General features: G+C 33.5%; 1 protein-coding gene across 1 annotated transcript; it reads right to left on the bottom strand.

The window, feature by feature from the left end:
- Nucleotides 1-7,226: 7,226 nt before the first annotated feature.
- On the bottom strand, nt 7,227-12,226 carry LOC111427238 (putative sodium-dependent multivitamin transporter). The gene is made up of 5 exons (XM_023062262.2): nt 12,011-12,226; nt 11,817-11,957; nt 11,517-11,735; nt 11,194-11,464; nt 7,227-7,817 (listed from the first exon to the last, which is right to left on the bottom strand). The coding sequence occupies exons 1-5, from the start codon at nt 12,112-12,114 to the stop codon at nt 7,440-7,442; spliced, it is 1,113 nt and encodes a 370-aa protein (XP_022918030.2). The 5' UTR covers nt 12,115-12,226; the 3' UTR covers nt 7,227-7,439.
- Between the last annotated feature and the right edge of the window lie 6,347 nt (nt 12,227-18,573).

Genomic DNA, 18,573 nt, shown 5'->3' with positions numbered 1-18,573 from the left:
GGTGAAATTCCGGCTAGCCCGTTTTTTTTTATTATTATCTAGTGAATCGAATGCTCTTTTGAAGTCTAGGACCCCAATATATATTCCCAGTCCTCAAAGGAGTGAAACAAAGATGCCCCCTATCGCCTTTATTCTTTAATGCTAGACTGGATCATGAATACCACAAACCACCAAAAACGATGTATAACGAGAATTAAACCAACAAGTGCTAGGACCTTGACTATGCAGATGACATATGCTTGGTAGTGCATACTTTCAATGATACGTAAGCGCGCCTAGAGAGTGGACAGGCCAAGATAGCAAGCCTGGAGATAAATATCTCAACATGAAATCGCAAAGAATCAGCAGCAACAACCAACGAAGATTCAGAATAGACAAATATTATTATTTTTTATTTAATAAGGTACAAACAGCGTACAATACATTGTTACAAAACAAAGAAAAGAAATTACAACTCAAAAATTTATAAAAAATTCATTAATAGAATAAAATTCTCCTTCCTGTAAAATTTCTTTCACCGTGGCTCTAAACATTCTGGGATTCATTTCGTTTACCTCCAATGGTAATGCATTGTATATAATTTCATTTGCAGTTTGCAGATTTTCTCTGATTCAGTTGAAACACCGCTGTGGAAATACGCAAACTACATATTTCTTGGTTATTTCAAAGGTAAGCTTTTAACCATAACTTTCACAGTACAAAGAACTTGATCTTTGTTTTAGTTTTGTTACTTGACCCAACTAAGTGAGAATTTCATTCAGCGTAATGCCCAGAAATTTTATGGTTTGATTTGTTACCTCACCTCCTTGTTTAGTGTAAAAGGTGAGATCCTTGTTTTATCTGTATTCAGATTTAATTTATTGGTGTTGTAACCAGTCTTTAGCCCGCCGTATTGTATGCTTTGGTTTCTGTTTTAAAATTTCAATATTTGTATCTCTATTTATAAGTGAAGTATCGTCGGCATATAAGCATATAGAGCTTATTGGAATATTTTCTAGTAAGTCATTTATATACAAAAGAAAAACAAGGAGTTCCAATACCGAACCCTGCGAAACGCCTATCGTCATATCATGTAGTTCAGATTGACGATCTTTCCAGTACACGCACTGTTTTCTTCCACACAGATAAGATCTGATTAGTTTCAATGCTCCACAGTGAAACCCATATTTCCCCAAGTTACATAAAAGTATCTCATGATCAACGCAATACACAAATAAAGGGCGATCCAGATTGGACTCTAGGACTTGTTCTTCGAATAAAACACAAGGTATTTGAAAAATCTGAATTTTATTGTTAACAGTGTAAAGTGTAGACTTGGCAATTATGTATGAAATATAATGCCCTCCACGACTCTGCTGACATGCTACCATTCTTTTAGGGAAGTTTTCCGTAACAAGTTCCAATAAATGCGGTTAGAGGTTCAGTAATTGCACGTCTAATGTTCTTCTTTAATTCTGGAATCGTAGCAGTTTTGTTGACATAGATCCTTCAAATTATTATTCCTTCAAATAGCCCGTAAAAAAGTATAGTGGGGTTTCATCGCAAGACGTCACTGTTCAATTGATGTCGCCCGTCTGAGAGATAACATTACCAGGAAATTTGGTTTAAAGTGAAGTAGCTCTTAAATTCGTTAAATAGTGCCATATGAAAGATTCAATTGCTGTGAACGGTGACGAATTGACGTGCAGCCCTGACGTACAGCCCTGACGTGGTTTTTCTTGCACTCCGTCACGTATACGAATAATATTTTAAAACATTCATAAAACGAAAATGGTGCTCATTTCAAATCCTAAAGCCCAATTTGGATCAGCCGTTAGAAGACGTTCAGAAATGCACTTATCTTGGCAACGTAGTAACCAACACATGAGGTACCGAAGAAGACATAAGAAATCGAACAAATAAAGCCAGAGGAGCCTTTGCAATGTTGAGAGAGGTATGGAGCAGCCCACATCTAACATGAAACAATAAAAACAGGGTATATAACAGTAACGTAAAATCGGTTATATTGTACGGACGTGAAAAGTAGAAAACCTCAACAACTATAGACGCGAAACTGCAGGTTCGCCAAGAGGTTTCAGAAAAATATTAAAAATCAAATGGTCAGACCGAAATCCGTCAGAGAATGCCATCCATAATGAATGAGATAATGGCAACAGGAAGATCGTGGCTGGAAGTGAAACATAGCTCAAAGCTGAACACGATAGTTTACATTTGTCGAGGCCCTATGCTCTAACCCGGGGGTTTAAGGGTTATTATATATATTATTATTATTAATTATATACATAGTGTTATTACAAAATGTTTTCTAAATTCAAATAACTTTTATCATTGCCTAAGAAATCGTCTTATTAATAATAAGGTATAAAAATTATCTTAGAGAACAATGTTAGTAATAAATAAACTCTAGCATCTCAGAGAACAATGTAATAAATAAAGTCAATGCCATTTTTTTTCAAATTGTTGATGTGGTTCCAATCCAATAGGAAAAATATGCAGATTCAAAAGGCTCAACCCTGGAGGAATAACCGTATGAGGTACAGTACTAAAACATTACCGACATATACTAAACCAAAGATTAAAAGATTCTATAGAACTAACATTATCCGAATTACAAAGTGGATTCATTCAAAGTACCATAACGCAAATTCAGAGTTGTCGCCTACTTCAGCACCACGTTTTTCAGAATAATTAATCGGGTTTAATTCCATCCTGAAGTTAATAATATGAGTTGTCAGCATTCCGACGCGTTTGTTTAAATTGGCTCTACTTCTGACCGGTAGATTGTCATGTTTGTTTTTAATTTAGTTGTAGTAGACTTTACCTTAATAAGTAGTTCAGCATACGAACACTTTTTCGATCTTGTTACACCCTGCTCTGAATATCTTTACCAAATGTTCCTTCATCCGAAATTATGCTGTCAACATTCTTTCCTATTTTGTTGTTTATTTGTAGTTCATAGTTTTCTGAACATAAAGTCGATATCATACTCTTCATTTACTAACAACTTGGCCATTAGTAAAGAATAGGGTTGTCAACCTTTGATCTTCCATTTCTATACCCATATTGAGACTATTTTCAACACTTCTTGGATGTATATTGTAAAGAAGGTACGAGATAGGCAGCACTCATGCTTAAGATCTTTCTTAATGGCACTCCTGGGGTGGCTATAAATGTTCCAAATTGACCGAAAACACACTGTCTTTGTAGGTCTTTTCTAGATCTATGAAGATTAAATGAATGGGAAATCCCTTTACTTTATCCTCAGCTTTACGTTTTTCGATTATTTCTTGGACGACTAAAATACTATCAGTAAAAGATTGTCCTGCATGGAAACCACTCTGTTCTTACAATGTGAAAAATTAAATGTTTTATTTCATCTTAACCTCTATTCTGCTCACAGATGTCTTCGAAGATACTTGTATCAATATAAGGGGTTTACAATCACCACACCCACCATTATTAGTGCTATGAGAATCCTCATATTGTACATTGCCGGAGTCAGCAAAGACGTTAGTTTGTGAATGTTTGGATTGATATTTTTAAAATATAGATCATCGATCATATTTTCTGCCAAGAATACTAATGGTGGAACTTACAATAATATAATTACGAAGGCATTCACGGCCGGTGTGAATTGAACTAAAATTAGAACTAAAACTAGAGATAACTAATTTTAGTTCTAATTTTAGTATATCATATCTTTACAATGGTAAATAAAATGGGTGGGGTGGACCATAACTCTGGCTGTATTGCTCTCCCAAGTATATATGTAATATAATTTTTAATAAAGATGATTAATTTACTAATTCTACAAATAGGACTATTCCACAATGGCTTAATCCAAGTAATTATTTGCATGTTCTGTATGAGCTTTCGGACATCTCTTGAAAAATGTCAAGAATATGCGAATGTACCTTGGTTAACCTTCACCGTCTCAAAATAATAAACGTCCATGAAATCCCAAAATTGAATCAACCAACACTAACCCGCTTAGTAATTAATGTTACATCACCTGTATATTTCAGTGAACTTCTATCCAACAAAAACAAGAATACCTATAAAATGTAACATTTTTGTGCCCATGTCACTCTGTGCCCTCGTTGATTTGTATCTTTACACCATATATAAGATGTTCGATATTGTCAGACACAAAAAGTCTAAAAGAATCCAACACAGAAGACACTTTTCCTTTTTTGGCAAGACATTTTCTTTACGAACGAATTCACTTACATTTCTGAAACTTTCCTTGCCATATTCACAGGTACATTATGAGGCGCTGTGATAGCATCGCTTTCGTAAGATTTTTCGATGCCCACTTCACTTGCGTCCTCAGTTTCCGTCATGTCACTAAATGCTTCGCCCAAAGCTGTAGCTCGCGATAAGTTTCATCATCTGAATCCCTCATAAGAAGCTGGAAAATATCTTGGTCGATGAGAGATCTCTTCATGTGCCATTTTTCCTTGTTAGATGCCATAATGGAAAAGTGCTCACAACAACGCTTACAGCTTCGCTGTAAACAGATGTGTACGTCGTAAAAAATCAGGCCAGAAAACATTAGAAAAGCACTGATAGTACAGACACCCAAAAGTGGTCGCCAATGACCCAATTTAAAATAATTGCAATACACGACAAGTTTTTTGCCAACATTTATTTGTCTACAATAAAAATCACGAATATGTCCAGTAATAAGTAATCGTGGCAGATTGTAAAACAGCAAGGCAAAAAACAAAGATATTACGTATATTTGATGCCTTGTAAGGAATTGTGTTAATAGGTAAATAAATTCAAAAATGTTTATACTCGCTCGGGTGAGACACTTGCTCGTGTTGAAAACATAAATAAGAGGCGCGGTTGCATAATGACATATATAAATAATTTTTGTAACTTTGAAGAGCGTAGTTTATATTTTGAGATAATTATTTATCTTCATTAAGTCAGCTACAATGTTAAGTCTATAAATATAGGAAAAAATGAAGATAAAGAATCATTCCATTATATTAAATATTTACAATTTATATTGTATCGGTATTATCCTTCGCCAGAGGAAAGTCCGAAGATGGTGGGTGCTGCAATTTTGAGAAAAACAATAACATTGAATATTTCAACCACTGAAGAAACAGTTGTAACAGGACGATTCTGTTCTAAAATTGAAAGAATATAATATATACATGGCAAATAAAATAAAATGTTAATTGTTATGGATTTTTTATTTATAAACACTTTTAAATTGCTAAATTCAGTTCGTGCAACATAATATGTTTTATTTAATACATATTATTTGTCAGCCTCTACATAGACAATGCAAAAATTATGTAAAAGTATACACCCCATATAAATTTATACCTTTTAAAGCCTAGCTAAAAAAAATGGATATCAGACCATCAGTTCCAAATAATAGACCTGCGCCCTTTTGCCACAAAGAAAATGGTGCGTGCGCGCAAACTATAATTATTTCTTTCTGTATCGATCTCCGATAACAACGGCCGATTATCACGAAAGCCGGGGGCACATACATATTAGTAATTCCATCCCATTAAATCTTATAATATTAAAGCGATTCGAGAACATTTTGCGATTTTATGCAACCTCCCCGTAGATTCTGAAGAATTTAAAAATTAGGGTGAAGGATAATGGTTTTAAATGGATAATTTGTGGGAGTGGGAACGTTTAGAAGTAAATTTATATCACGCAAGAATATCATAAAATATTAAAGATCTTTTGTGTGGTTTTCAAAATTATAAAAGAATCATCATGACTATAGTCTCAGAATTAAGAAGAAGGGTAAGAAGACTGCACCGTCTAGAAAGTCTTATAAATTTTAATCACATAACAGTATAAGTAAAAACTAAAAAAAGATCTTTTGTTGCTCAATAGCAATAACCTGCACAATCCGTCGTATCGGCCATATTTATATAATAAGATCGGTATAAAACGGTATGCAAATCGGAATCGGAAATATAATAGGCGAACCGGCCCTTGTCCGACCATATGTCACACAACGTTATAAATCATAAATCCCGCTTAGTATTCCGATCGTATTTGCATTGAATAAAATCTCACCTATATCACGCTCGCACACAGTCACCTACGCGAGAAACCCGTTGTTGCGTGGAAATCCAACGAAAATTATCACCGAGGGTTTGCGCGAACAGCGTCACTTAATTGATTTCGAGGCGACGTGTAAATTTCGCAGATCAATTGACGTGTTACGTTATCGATCTTTTCCTTAGGAAAATAATAAACACCCGGACCCTGTGCTGGGTTGGGTTTGATTTGTTGTTAGATAAGGCGGGGTCCGTTCCGTGGCTGCGTGGTGGGCGTCTAACGTACTGCCCTATCTAAATGTGCTCTATTTGTTTAGATAGAGCGTGGTGTATATTACCTCTCGCACTACCGTGGGATAATTGGTATGAAAAGATAGAACAATGCGCCAACGTCGCGACCTCTACGTGTTTAGTTTACCAGAAACGTTTTGCATAAAACTAAGTAAGTCTTTGTTTTCACCATAAAAAAATTACTTCGTTTATTTTAAATTTATTTTCCTGAAACTATTGTGTACTGTCGAAACCACAAGACTTATATAAACGAAAGTTGATTATTACATGGTTAGTGTGGTATATTTTTCTGACCCTATTACAATTGATAAAATACAGTAATAAATTCATTCTGCATAAACCTCGGACTCTCTAACTTTATCAAGTATTTGTAATCATAAGACTGCCTTACTTACATTTTCTAGAAATTACACCAACTGCAGAAATTTCGAATAATTGTATTATCTAAAAATGACTTTATCCGACAACTCCACCCAATTATTAAAAAGCATTCAAGTCTACATCAAAAAATGTTTTTTGCCGATGTACCAAAAATGTTTGAAACCACATTTGTGTATATCTTTCTTTATCTAAATCGTGTTTAGTAGATCATAATCCATTCGAATGTTCAACAATTTGAGGATATTCTATGGAAAAACATGATCATCAACTAATCATCAATATGGCCATTAAGTATAGTAAATATGGTTTGACTTATGCACTCTATTTGATGATCAGATATCTCAAACTATTATCAACAGATTTAAGTCTAATACAATTATAGACGCGGTTCCACGTAGAAATTAGGTTTCACATCCTTCATTTCCTTCATCTTTCATATCTTAAAAATAATTGCACATTGTTTTTAATGGATTGGAAATAACTTTCTAAGTACAACACTATTTATTTTCTTTATTTATTAATTCTAATGAAAAAAAAAACACAAGAACTCATAATTTTTTTTACAATACCATCTTGGTTTTTATGCTACACTAATAAAGTGATTTTGAAGCATTTAAAACAATCATTTGTTGTTTCAGGAACAATCTTACACTATTCATATCTGTAAAATTATCCTGCAAGATTTGAAACTATAGAAATTAAAGACAGATGTGAATAACTAATTTACTTTTCTAACATTATGGTTTGCTTAACTAGAGAATATTCGGATTCTTTTGATAACAAAAAATGCATAAACGGAGCTATACAATCTTTACGTACTACTGCACTTCTGTTTCGTGTAAACCAACTTATTATTATACTGAGAACTGCTGTGGTTAAAAATCCAATACATACGTTGTAATAAAATGATATTTTGTATAAAATAAAACCATTGTCTTCGTTTGGTGTTATTTGAGTCACGTTGAAAACACCCAATTCAGTTGGACAACCATTTACAGACATTGGTAATGTTGAGTAAGGGTTACTCATTCTATAAAATTGACTACCCAGACTAATCCAATATACAAAACACATTGATAACACTCCTCCAACAAAAGCACCCTACAAAAACTGTATTAACTATTTTTGATTAAGACTAAGATTCTAATTTTATAAGCTTCTAACAGACAAAAATTTATACAGTAGAGTTGTACATCAGTAACCCCTGAAAGACTGTACTGGCTCTATGTGACTGTGGTTAGACCTATGATCACATACGGAGCAACAGCCTGGTATAGGAAAGTCCGACAGACTTCAGTTATCAGTAAACTTTCACGAATTCAACGAGTAGCTGGATTGGCAATCTCTGGTGTGATAGGCACAACGCCAACTCTAGCAATGGAGGTTCTGCTTGGCCTATCTCCTCTGCATTTGCATATAGAGAAAGTGGCTAGAACAACCATTTACAGATTTAAGCAATATGCTCAAAACTGTTCCGACATGTCCTACCAATGGGCTGCGGAAGACATTATAAGCACTGATACTGTGCTATCAATGCCGTCAGATTTGGCGGTATCACTATCAGTGATTAATGCTCGATACCAGATTGTACTGCCTGAGCGGCAGTCCTGGATCGAAAATGAAAATTCTCTGGTTCGGGCAGACATTTGCTTGTACACAGATGGATCAAAAACGCCTGAAGGGATAGGAGCAGGAGTATACTGCCAGACACCTCGAATTAAGCAAGCCTACAGCCTGGGTACGTACTGTACTGTATTCCAGGCGGAAGTATTTGCTATTGACATGGGTGCTAAAATCCTTCTTGAAAGAGGGGTGAAGAACATGACAGTACGAATTTTCTCAGACAGTCAAGCCGCTCTCCAGGCGCTGCAAGCCGTGAAAACGGTGTCGGCTCTGGTTAATCATTGTAAGAGAACATTAAACACACGGAGTTGTGATAACAGAGTGTCTCTGATCTGGGTCCCGGGTCACTCTGGGGTTGGTGGCAATGAAGCGGCAGATAAGCTAGCACGAGATGGCAGCGCTGAAGCGTTTGTGGGGCCGGAACCAGCAGTTGGTGTATCATTTGCGATGGCCAAATATAGGATTGGACTGTGGGCTGAAGAGAGACTTCGCCTACTGTGGACCAGTTCTCCTGGAATGAGACATGCTAAGGTGTTTATTAACATCGCCACTGTCAAACCCGGGAATATTTTAGGACTTGCCCGCAGTAGCATAAAAGTTCTAATGGGTGTTTTTACTGGGCACTGCCAATTAAAAGCACACCTCAACTTGTTGGGTTTAGCCGACGATGTTGAATGCCGACTATGTGCGGAGGAAGCAGAGACGGTTGAGCATGTTTTATGCCACTGTCCTGCCGTTAACCGTATCAGATTCTCGATTTTTGGGTCGCAGTTTATCTCCTCAAAAGATCTGAATGACCTTTCGCCGAGCAAGGTATTAATGTTCGTTAAGAGCATTGGACTGCACGGTGAAATTTGATAACGATATCTATCGGGGTACAATAGATCCTTATGGTCGCGGTGCAAGGTTGGTTGGTCCGCCTACCCGATATGTATTCTATGTAATGTAATGTAATGTAATGTACATCAGTAAATGAGTACGTTGCAGTATGATTGCTTAAATAAATGCTTTATTATTGTCTAAGAATTTTACATAAGAATTGTTCAGCATTTAATGCTGAGTTTAAAATATCGTTATTGGTATTTTCGCAATATTCCACATATGTTATGACTATTTTAGTACCTTCTAACCATCAAGTAAGTAGATTAAAATGGGTCAAAAATAAGTGGATGAAGATATAGATATATATTTTGAGCGTCTTTATTTAATACATCGTTGATATCCATATTGCTAGGTTCCTCCGAAGTAGCGATATTTTTATCAAGTTGCATAAAGTCACTCTCCTGTTGCACTTTAAATATGATTTTATAATTCACAACTAGCTACTTGAAGCAGTTTCTAATTATCTCTTTCATAACCATATGCTATGCTTGTGTTATCATTGGAATGGAATCTAATAAAAACAGTACAACATTTTCCGAATTACGCCTTGATCAAAAGACGTAGTTTGGTGGAAACTGTTGCAGCTTGATGCGTTTCAAATGTAGGTTATCACCTTTGATGAGTAGGACAGTGAATCACTAGCAAAATATAAGTACGAAGGCTTTCACGGCCGGAGTTAATTGAACTAAAATTAGAACTAAAACGGTTCCAAGTTCGAAGTTCGAACCAGTTTCTAGAGAAGGTTGCAACATGGTATCCGAAACGTCAAACCTTTTCTTAAAAGACGCACGGCAAAACCCGAAAGTTTCTAGTGTTAGTTCTAGTTTTAGTTCTAATTTTAGTCCACTAGCAAAATGTTTTCGAAACAGCTCCTTTACGAACTCCAATTAGAACTTGTAGTAGATTTGCAATTTTGATTTGGCGTTGTTCTAAGATTTGCAACTTACCAAGTTTATGCTTAATATTTTGACGTAAGAAACGAAGAACATGGAAGACCACCGAAGAAGCTTGAAGACAGCGAATTACAAGCATATATGCTTGCAATTCATCCAACTATAGTTGGATGAGGATGACACTCCAATACAATAACTAGCGAATGGATTCAAAGGCACCCGTCTTTATAAGTTTGAAAGCCATGGGAGAGATACATAAGATGGGAAAATGGGTTCCACGTGAACTGAATGAAAGACATCAGGAAAACCGAAAATCTAGCTGGGCTATTATGTACCGCTAAAACTAAACCACTGCTAAAACTGTTAAAACTTTGCGTGAGAAACGACTAGAATATCAAAAAAAGGCAACACAAAGTGATTTAGTACAACTTAGTCGTTTAAACGCAGCTTTGCTGAGCAGCGCTTCACTTCATACAAAAAAGACTCGATGTACTTATGCGAAGTCAGACCCTAATTTTTACAGCCGTGAAATAGATAGGATTTTAACTGTATAGTATTTTGATAATAACTAGAGAACTCTAAAAACTCTCAACCACTTTCTTTTTCATGTCTGTAACTGTCTGTAATAATAATAGCTCCACCTTGCAGGTTGATTATATTTTCAAGAAATCATTGTTAACTGATTGAATAATCCTTTTTGCAAATTAAAATTATGGAAATACTTTTGTTAGATTTGTTATTGATTTGGCAATTGCAGCTCCAATTTGTTGTTGAGAAAGCCCAACCTAAGTTTTCATTCTGGACCAATTAACATGGTATGGGTAAGAGAGAATGGTGTATTATACAAATGAATAACTAACGAATGAAACAAATCACATACCATTCCAGTTTTTACATATTCCCAAACTCTGTAAATGCTTTAACCAATACATTTAAACCCCAGTTAAAAATGTCAAGAGACTGTGAACTTTAAAAACAATTAATTCCAAAATAACAAATAATATGTATCAACTCGGTTATAAAAATGTATGACATTTCTATCTGCATTTGTGAAGAATATGTAATAATTTTATACTTACAATTGAATTTACCATAGGTAGAATCATACCAATTGTAAAAATACCCAATATTGGTCCAGAAGCAGCTCCAACCAACGCAATAGCATTCGAATAAATATTTTGCACTTGTTCAAATCCATATGCTAAGCCTAAGCTAAGTATTCCAATAATAACAATTAAAGATTTTAAAAGTAAATTAATTTTTTGATCACTCATATCTTTTTTTAGAAGAGGTTTGATGAAATCCATGTAAATAACCGTAGCCGAACAATTCAATCCAGCCGACATAGTGCTATGTAAACAAATTAAGCTTTATTGTTAGATTATTAAAAATAAATTCTTACCTTAACCCTGCACTTACAATTCCAGTTATAAAAATTCCAGCTAATCCAGGTATATTCTTAGACACTTCAAGTGCATAAAATGGATATATTTGGTCTGATTTCTCAATTTGTTTGGATGTAAGTGGATCACAATCGTGATATGTAGCGTATATAACAAAACCAGTAAATAATAGAATAAACGTCATAGCAGCATAGAAAATAACTGCCATCATAAAAGCTCTTAAAAAATATTTGTTAATTTATATAAAAAATAAAAAGTAATTAAACATTATTGCGAATTAACTACCAAAAAAGAATTACTTTTTGCTTGTTTCGAGGGAACGAACAGACATACATTTTTGTATTGAATTTTGATTTATTCCTACAAGATACGTTATTAAAAAGAAATGTCCAATAACTGCAGACCAAACGGAATCTCGGATTGTTAAATCGAATTCATAACTAAAAATCTTATTTATTAACAATACTTATTTACACAGAGTTTTTTAACTTACTGAACATGTAATCTTCCACTTTCTAAAGCTCTCTGATAAATTATACCAAGTCCTCCAACTTTTATAATTCCAACAATAAGTAATATAATCATTGAGAGTGCCATAAAAATGAATTGTAAAACATCAGTCCAAACGACAGTTCTAATTCCGCCAGTAGCGGTATAAAAGACGCAAATGAAGCAAAGAGTGGGGATTAGAATTTTAGTTGATATTCCAGTAACTATCATAAAATGAAATTAAATTATTTATTAAAAAAAATTAAAAATTATATTGGAGTTATACCTTGAGATAATAATACTAACGCTGGGATGTAATTTCCTAGAGGTATCATACAAAGCATATGGAACATGTAAAGAACCGAAACTAGTAATCTAGTTTTTCTATCAAATCTAAATTGTAAATATTCATAAATACTTGTAATTTTTAAATTGTAAAGTACCGGCAGATAAATAGAATTTACAACTAAAACTGTTATTATTTGGGTAAGTAATTCAAAAACGACTGTAATGCCGTAATAGTAAGTTTCTGCGGAGAATCCCAGAACTGGTACAGCTGCCAAAGAGCTTAATTTCAAAGAAACGATATTAATTAATATAAGTAGTTTACGAATTTTTAATCTTACCTTGCAGTTATCGACATACCAATAGGCAAAACACCTATTCGTTTACTACCTAAAAGGTACTCAGATGGTGGAGAGTGTCGATAAATAACTCCGTGATAAATTCCTATTGCTGTACTACCAAGTAACATTACTATACAAATTATGTAATCGATCCATGAAAATAATACAGCCATCGTTTATTTAAGTAACACTAATAATTAAATGACTACTAATTAAATGAGCGTGTTTTTGTTGCGTAACTTTATTTAAGGTTGTTGATAATTATAGTTATTTCTAAAATGTACGTTTATGTAAAAAATAATGGAAACAAAGTAAGGTTATTTGATTAGAAAATATGTAAGATAGGCTGTTTTATTCAATAATTAACCACAAACATTTTTTTTTTAATTTTCAAATTTACTTTTTGCTTTCTTGTAGTGAACGGACTAATAGAGGTTTTTGAATTAAACTTTGATTCATTCAAATTAAATATGTGAACAGAAAAATGTAAGCTACCTCCAGGCCAAAATGTATCTCTAATTTATACACATATCCAATCTTAGATTTTCTAAAGCTCTCTTGAAAACTACGTCCAAACCACCCACATTTTTCACTCCTATTATAACAATTAACACAGAGGGTGCCATAAAAATAAATTGCAAAACATCCGTCCAAACCACAGTATTCATTCCACCGATTGCAGTATAAAAAAACGCAAATAATACAAAATACAAGATTTGAAATATGAGATGGTACATTGGTTATTAAAAAAATGTTTCAATAAAAAAAATTAATTTTTAGAAAAATATTACCTTGTAATGTTGCTAAAGAAGGTATGTTATAATAACATAATGGTGTAAGCTAAGTAATGAGTAACGCATAAAATAATGAGCCAAGTAACCGAGATTTTTTATCAAGTCGAAGTTCTAAATATTCATACATGCTAGTAATACCGAGATTATAAAGAACTGATAACAATGAAGTGAATTAATACGTATTCAGGAATTAATGAAACCACGTTGGCGCCAAAATTGTACGTTTTCATTGCATATCTTAATACAGGTACACCGGAAGCGGTGCTTTTTTGGAATAAAAAGTAAATAAGCTCGTCAAATCATATTAACCTAATAATTAGCAAATTATGTGGCAGCGATGGACATGCCAATAGTCCAAGATTTAATATTTTTGTTTTCCAAAAGATACATGGATGGTGAAGAACTTGTTTTATAAAATCCATAGCAAATTCCAACAGATATATTTATAATTAACATTAATGTGTTGATATGGTCGGTCCGAGATTTCATCTGTTCTTCCTGTTGGAAAGGAGTGCCCTGTCGGCAGACTCGACACGTACAGAAGATGCCAGGTGAGATCTTGGCGAAACCTCTGGCCCTTTCCAAAGGGAACCAACAGGAAGAACGGATGAAATCTCGGACCGACCACAGCAACACATACTTCTCCATCCGTGAAGCACTACGCATTAACAATTAATATTAATATACCTATATAAAAAATAATCGATCCATATCAATACATTAGCTTTGTTTACGAGGAATAATTAAGTAAAAAATATATTTATACAAAAACATACTAAATATTTTTTAAATGAATGTTTGTTTCGTTAATAAAAACCTTTCCTTGGAATCAATTATTATTGTTGTTATGTTGCGGAATATATTAATTATACCATTGAAAGAAACAAATAACCTGTATTTGTTTCTAAATTTTGTCCGGCTTATAACAATGACACTCAAAACTATTTGTTTCATTTTTGTCTTGCATTCAAAAAGTTTCTTCCGTACGTTCAATATGAACTCTCTATTCTCGTTTTCTTTTACGAACCCATCTCACAATGTCCTGGGTATCGCATATCTCTCTGATATCCTCACTTCTTTTGTAGTCACACATCTCCGCTGTTCTGAAGATTCATTTTGTGGTAACATTTTCTACTCTTTTCTTTATCGCATATCGAAATAGGTCTTATATGTAGGCGAAATAGGCTTTCTACTACCTTGCTAATACATGTTTTGCTTTCTTATGTTCTTCATGTAACCAAATATCAAAACTCCTTTCTTTGATTGAGCTATAATTTCTTCTTAGAGGTTCCTGCTACTTGTAATATAGACGGCAAGATATTTAATACTGATCACCTGTTCTATAGGCTTATTGAACAACTGCAACGGGACTGCTCAATATAAGATGTTTATATTGAAAAAAAGAGCAACAATTTTTTTTTTTAAGTTTTTTGCAGTTGTTAGTAAATTATAAATTAGATATTAAGCAAACTATCTTCAGTTCTTCGCTCCCAATTGATAACCTTTTCCTAACTTCTGTCTCTGTCTTATGCCGGTTTGTATGGGTACTCTCCTTTCACAGTTCTTATTGGTATTCAGCTCCACGACAATATTTATTTTAGCGGGATGCACCTTTATTTTTTCCAGGGGTCTTACTCGATCAAATACTTTTGTAAGGTAAACAAAACACATGTACACTATTTTGATGTTTTTAATGGTTTCCTAGGCAATTTCGGAAATATATGTTTTCTATACAGGGTGACTGGTACATAAACGTGAATATTGAAATACGTTGTTCTAGAGCTCACTTGTAATTGATTAAGCTAAATATGCCTTATAGAAAAGTGAATAATTTAGAAAATATTTCAATTTTTTGCTTTTTGTACAAGTTCAGTACATACTCTTACAAATCTTGAAATTTAGAGAGTAATAATAGTTTCTTTGGTAATGTATCGACTTCTGTGGATAGATTACACTCTAATACACATTTTAAGTTGAAAAACATTTTAAATATTTCGATGCTTTAAAAATATAGGGTGTGAAATATTCAATTTTTAAGTTAATTTTTAAATAATGTGTTCATTTACGAGCGTTTATTTCAAAATTTTGATAATACATTTAGCGTACCAATTATTGTAAAAACTTCTCTGTTTTCTTACATTTCGAATAAGGTATTAAGCATGGCAAAATGTCTTTCTAATTACCCAATAATAAGATAACAAGTGGCGCGAATACAATTTTGACAAGATACCTAAAGTTAATAAAAGTCAAAATCGATTACACCTACTATTTATTGTTGCTTATTGGCACTAAAACATAACGTTAATTCAGACAACCATAAAAAATTAAGCAACTAACATTAAAAAAAAATTAACACAATCATGTGACATAACTTCTAACTCTAACTCAAAAAAACTCAGCGCGAAACACAATTGGACTTACAGTTGGTTTCTTATTGGTAATATGCAAAATGACCTTTTTTAATTCTGAATAAATACTTAACTCATACCGATTTGGCTTAATCAATAACAAATGAGCTCTAGAACAACGTATTTCAATATTCACGTTTATGTACCAGTCACCCGTATATATCTATCGTTGACCTATTTTTCCTGAAGCATTGCTGCTCTTCGCCGATGGCGGGAGCGGAGATTTTTTCTTGAGTATCTTAGTAAATAACTTCAGATTCGAGCTTAAAAGACTTATTCTACGCTAGTTCTTAAGATCTTTCTTGCATCCCTGTTTGAAGAGCTTGGAGATCCCAAGCTTAATTTAAAATCATGTCACAAAAAAGTCTTATAAGGGCTAAAGAATGTTCGGAAATATAGCTTGGGATACTCGTATCATTACCATCATTTATAACAATTCAATATTATGATACGCTTAGATAACGATTCTCAGTTTTCTAAAGACGACCGTTCTATAGCGCTACTGCGAACGATTCCATTCTAACAAGTGGGAAGACACCCTCGATAGCCAAACTTACTCACCAATGCTTTATAACATTTTAATAAACCTTTTCTAGAAAATCTCTTGTCTTTAGACTCACAATAGATCTCGAGTTTCTACGATCTCAGAATAGTTTTTGGAAGACGTGGAACGACCAGGCAACGTATTAGGGACAAGAGATCAAAGATGAAGAACAAGAATCAAGAAGTACTAGCGGAAATTACAGCGAAGAATATAGACATCTTCAGCATATCGTAAATATATCTGAACGATAGAGCTAAAACAGAAGTAGGAATATTGCTACAACTTAAATGCGAACCATATATGGAAGATATAGATTACATTTTTGCATATCATCAGCATTTATGCACCTGAATTTTCAAAGGCAAGAGATGAAAGGAGATGGTTCTATGAAGAACTGCAAAACCTTATTGATACGATACATCAACCAGCAAATTATATTAATAGGGTACTTTAACAATCGAGTTGGTACAATTTCAGAACCTTGGAGAGTGTACATAGCCATCAATCCATCATAATTTATATCATTACCAATTGACATTTCACTCTCTCTCAGAAACTGAAAGCGACAACATTAAATTCTGCAAACATTGAAAGCGACCTCTCACTAGTATTCTGTAAAATAATAATGAAATCTCAATTAAAATGGAACACCAACTCCAAATATATTTAAAACTCAATCTAGAGCTTTTAGAACGCGAAAGTACAAAAAACTTATACACAACATGATGATGAAGTATGGGAAAAAATATTTTGGAAGCCGCAGGTGATGCTGTAAAGACACGGAAAATCAGGCCGTCAACGATATTACAAGAGAATAACATAAAACAGTTGATAAACATAATATTAGACGTAAATACAGTAAGCTACCATGTCGAGAAATGACACGGACAATATTTATGCAAGACGAGTTCGAAGTTAAGGTTGATGAAGAATAACTTTGAGAGATGTGGCAACAATGTTGATGATAGTTAAGTATGATATTGAGAGCAGTTAGTGAAGATGTAGAGAGATCTAAGACGGTGAGAGATGAATTGAATTTTTAGAATTCTGATGTTCTTTCGATGCAATACTTTTAGGATATCTACATACGGAGATGGAACAACCAACTAGAGATGGTGATGCTCGTCACAGAATTACCAAACGAGTTTTATTACCTAAATCTATATTAATTATAATTTTCATATTATATTTATATAAATTCTAAGGTTAAAATCATTTTATAACAACGCTTCCATCATTATTTACGACCCAATCATATAAACAAATTTATCTTTTTTATCGCTAGCCTCGATATCTTTTGAGAATACTACCACAACTCTATTGCTTCTGTTAAAACATATAATAGATATCAACTTCATATCCTTATTTGTTTTGGCATCGCAGGAAGGACAGTAACTTTTCTTCTAAATATGGGTGACAACACCCATATTACAGAACTTAGAAAATAGGACAAATACAATACAAGTATTTGAGATAATAACTAAACGAAACTCAATTACAAAAGTGTTATGAAATCAAAGTACAAATAATCTCCATGATAACGCTAGGTATATGGGTATTTCTGCTTATGTAAATCATAAACATCTCAAAATACTTTATATTTCCAACAAGCGTTTGATGAAAAAGATTCTCGGCGGTAATTTGCTAGAACCATTATCCGTTACTAACAAATTGACGTTAAATTCGTCTACAAAAACCACTTCATCCAGTCCGGGATAGAGCTTTGATACCCATATTTCATGAACAATTTTGCAGTAAACCATATGTGATTAAGAAAAACACATAAACACAATTTATAAGAATTTGCAAGAAAGAAATAAGTAATAAATAAATTGCCTTCTCATTAGCAGGATTTTCTTCTCCAAAAGTATAATTCATTGACAATTTTGCTAGTCGAGATAGATGAAACACATCTGGAAATTTTCATTTAATAAAAGTTTATATTGATCAATTTTAATATTTTAGGTAATGTCTTCAACTTCAGCTTTTAATATCACGTATATTAAAAAAGTATAGCCAATTTTTCTTTTTAATATTCCACCATCATTAAATATTCAACCGCTTATTCACAAACTAAACCTGTATACTACGATTAAATGATAATGATCATTGATTTACTTAATTGTATGGGATTTATTGTTTTTCAATCTATCTAACTAAAGAGAAAAGCATCTTATAGACGTCTGCTACCGGTG

This window comes from Onthophagus taurus, chromosome 1 (genome assembly GCF_036711975.1).
Source record: "Onthophagus taurus isolate NC chromosome 1, IU_Otau_3.0, whole genome shotgun sequence".
In the NCBI taxonomy this organism is placed as follows: domain Eukaryota; kingdom Metazoa; phylum Arthropoda; class Insecta; order Coleoptera; family Scarabaeidae; genus Onthophagus; species Onthophagus taurus.
This window is presented reverse-complemented; position numbering and strand designations above follow the sequence as displayed.

Bases quoted from the DNA above. Each gene is read 5' to 3' on its own strand.
- LOC111427238 (XM_023062262.2), bottom strand. From the start codon at position 12,114: ATGGCACTCTCAATGATTATATTACTTATTGTTGGAATTATAAAAGTT. The intron at 11,736-11,816 runs GTAATTCTTTTT...ATATTTTTTAAG, and splicing joins TCCCTCGAAACAAGCAAAAA to AGCTTTTATGATGGCAGTTA. The intron at 11,465-11,516 runs GTAAGAATTTAT...TTGTTTACATAG, and splicing joins ATTGTAAGTGCAGGGTTAAG to CACTATGTCGGCTGGATTGA.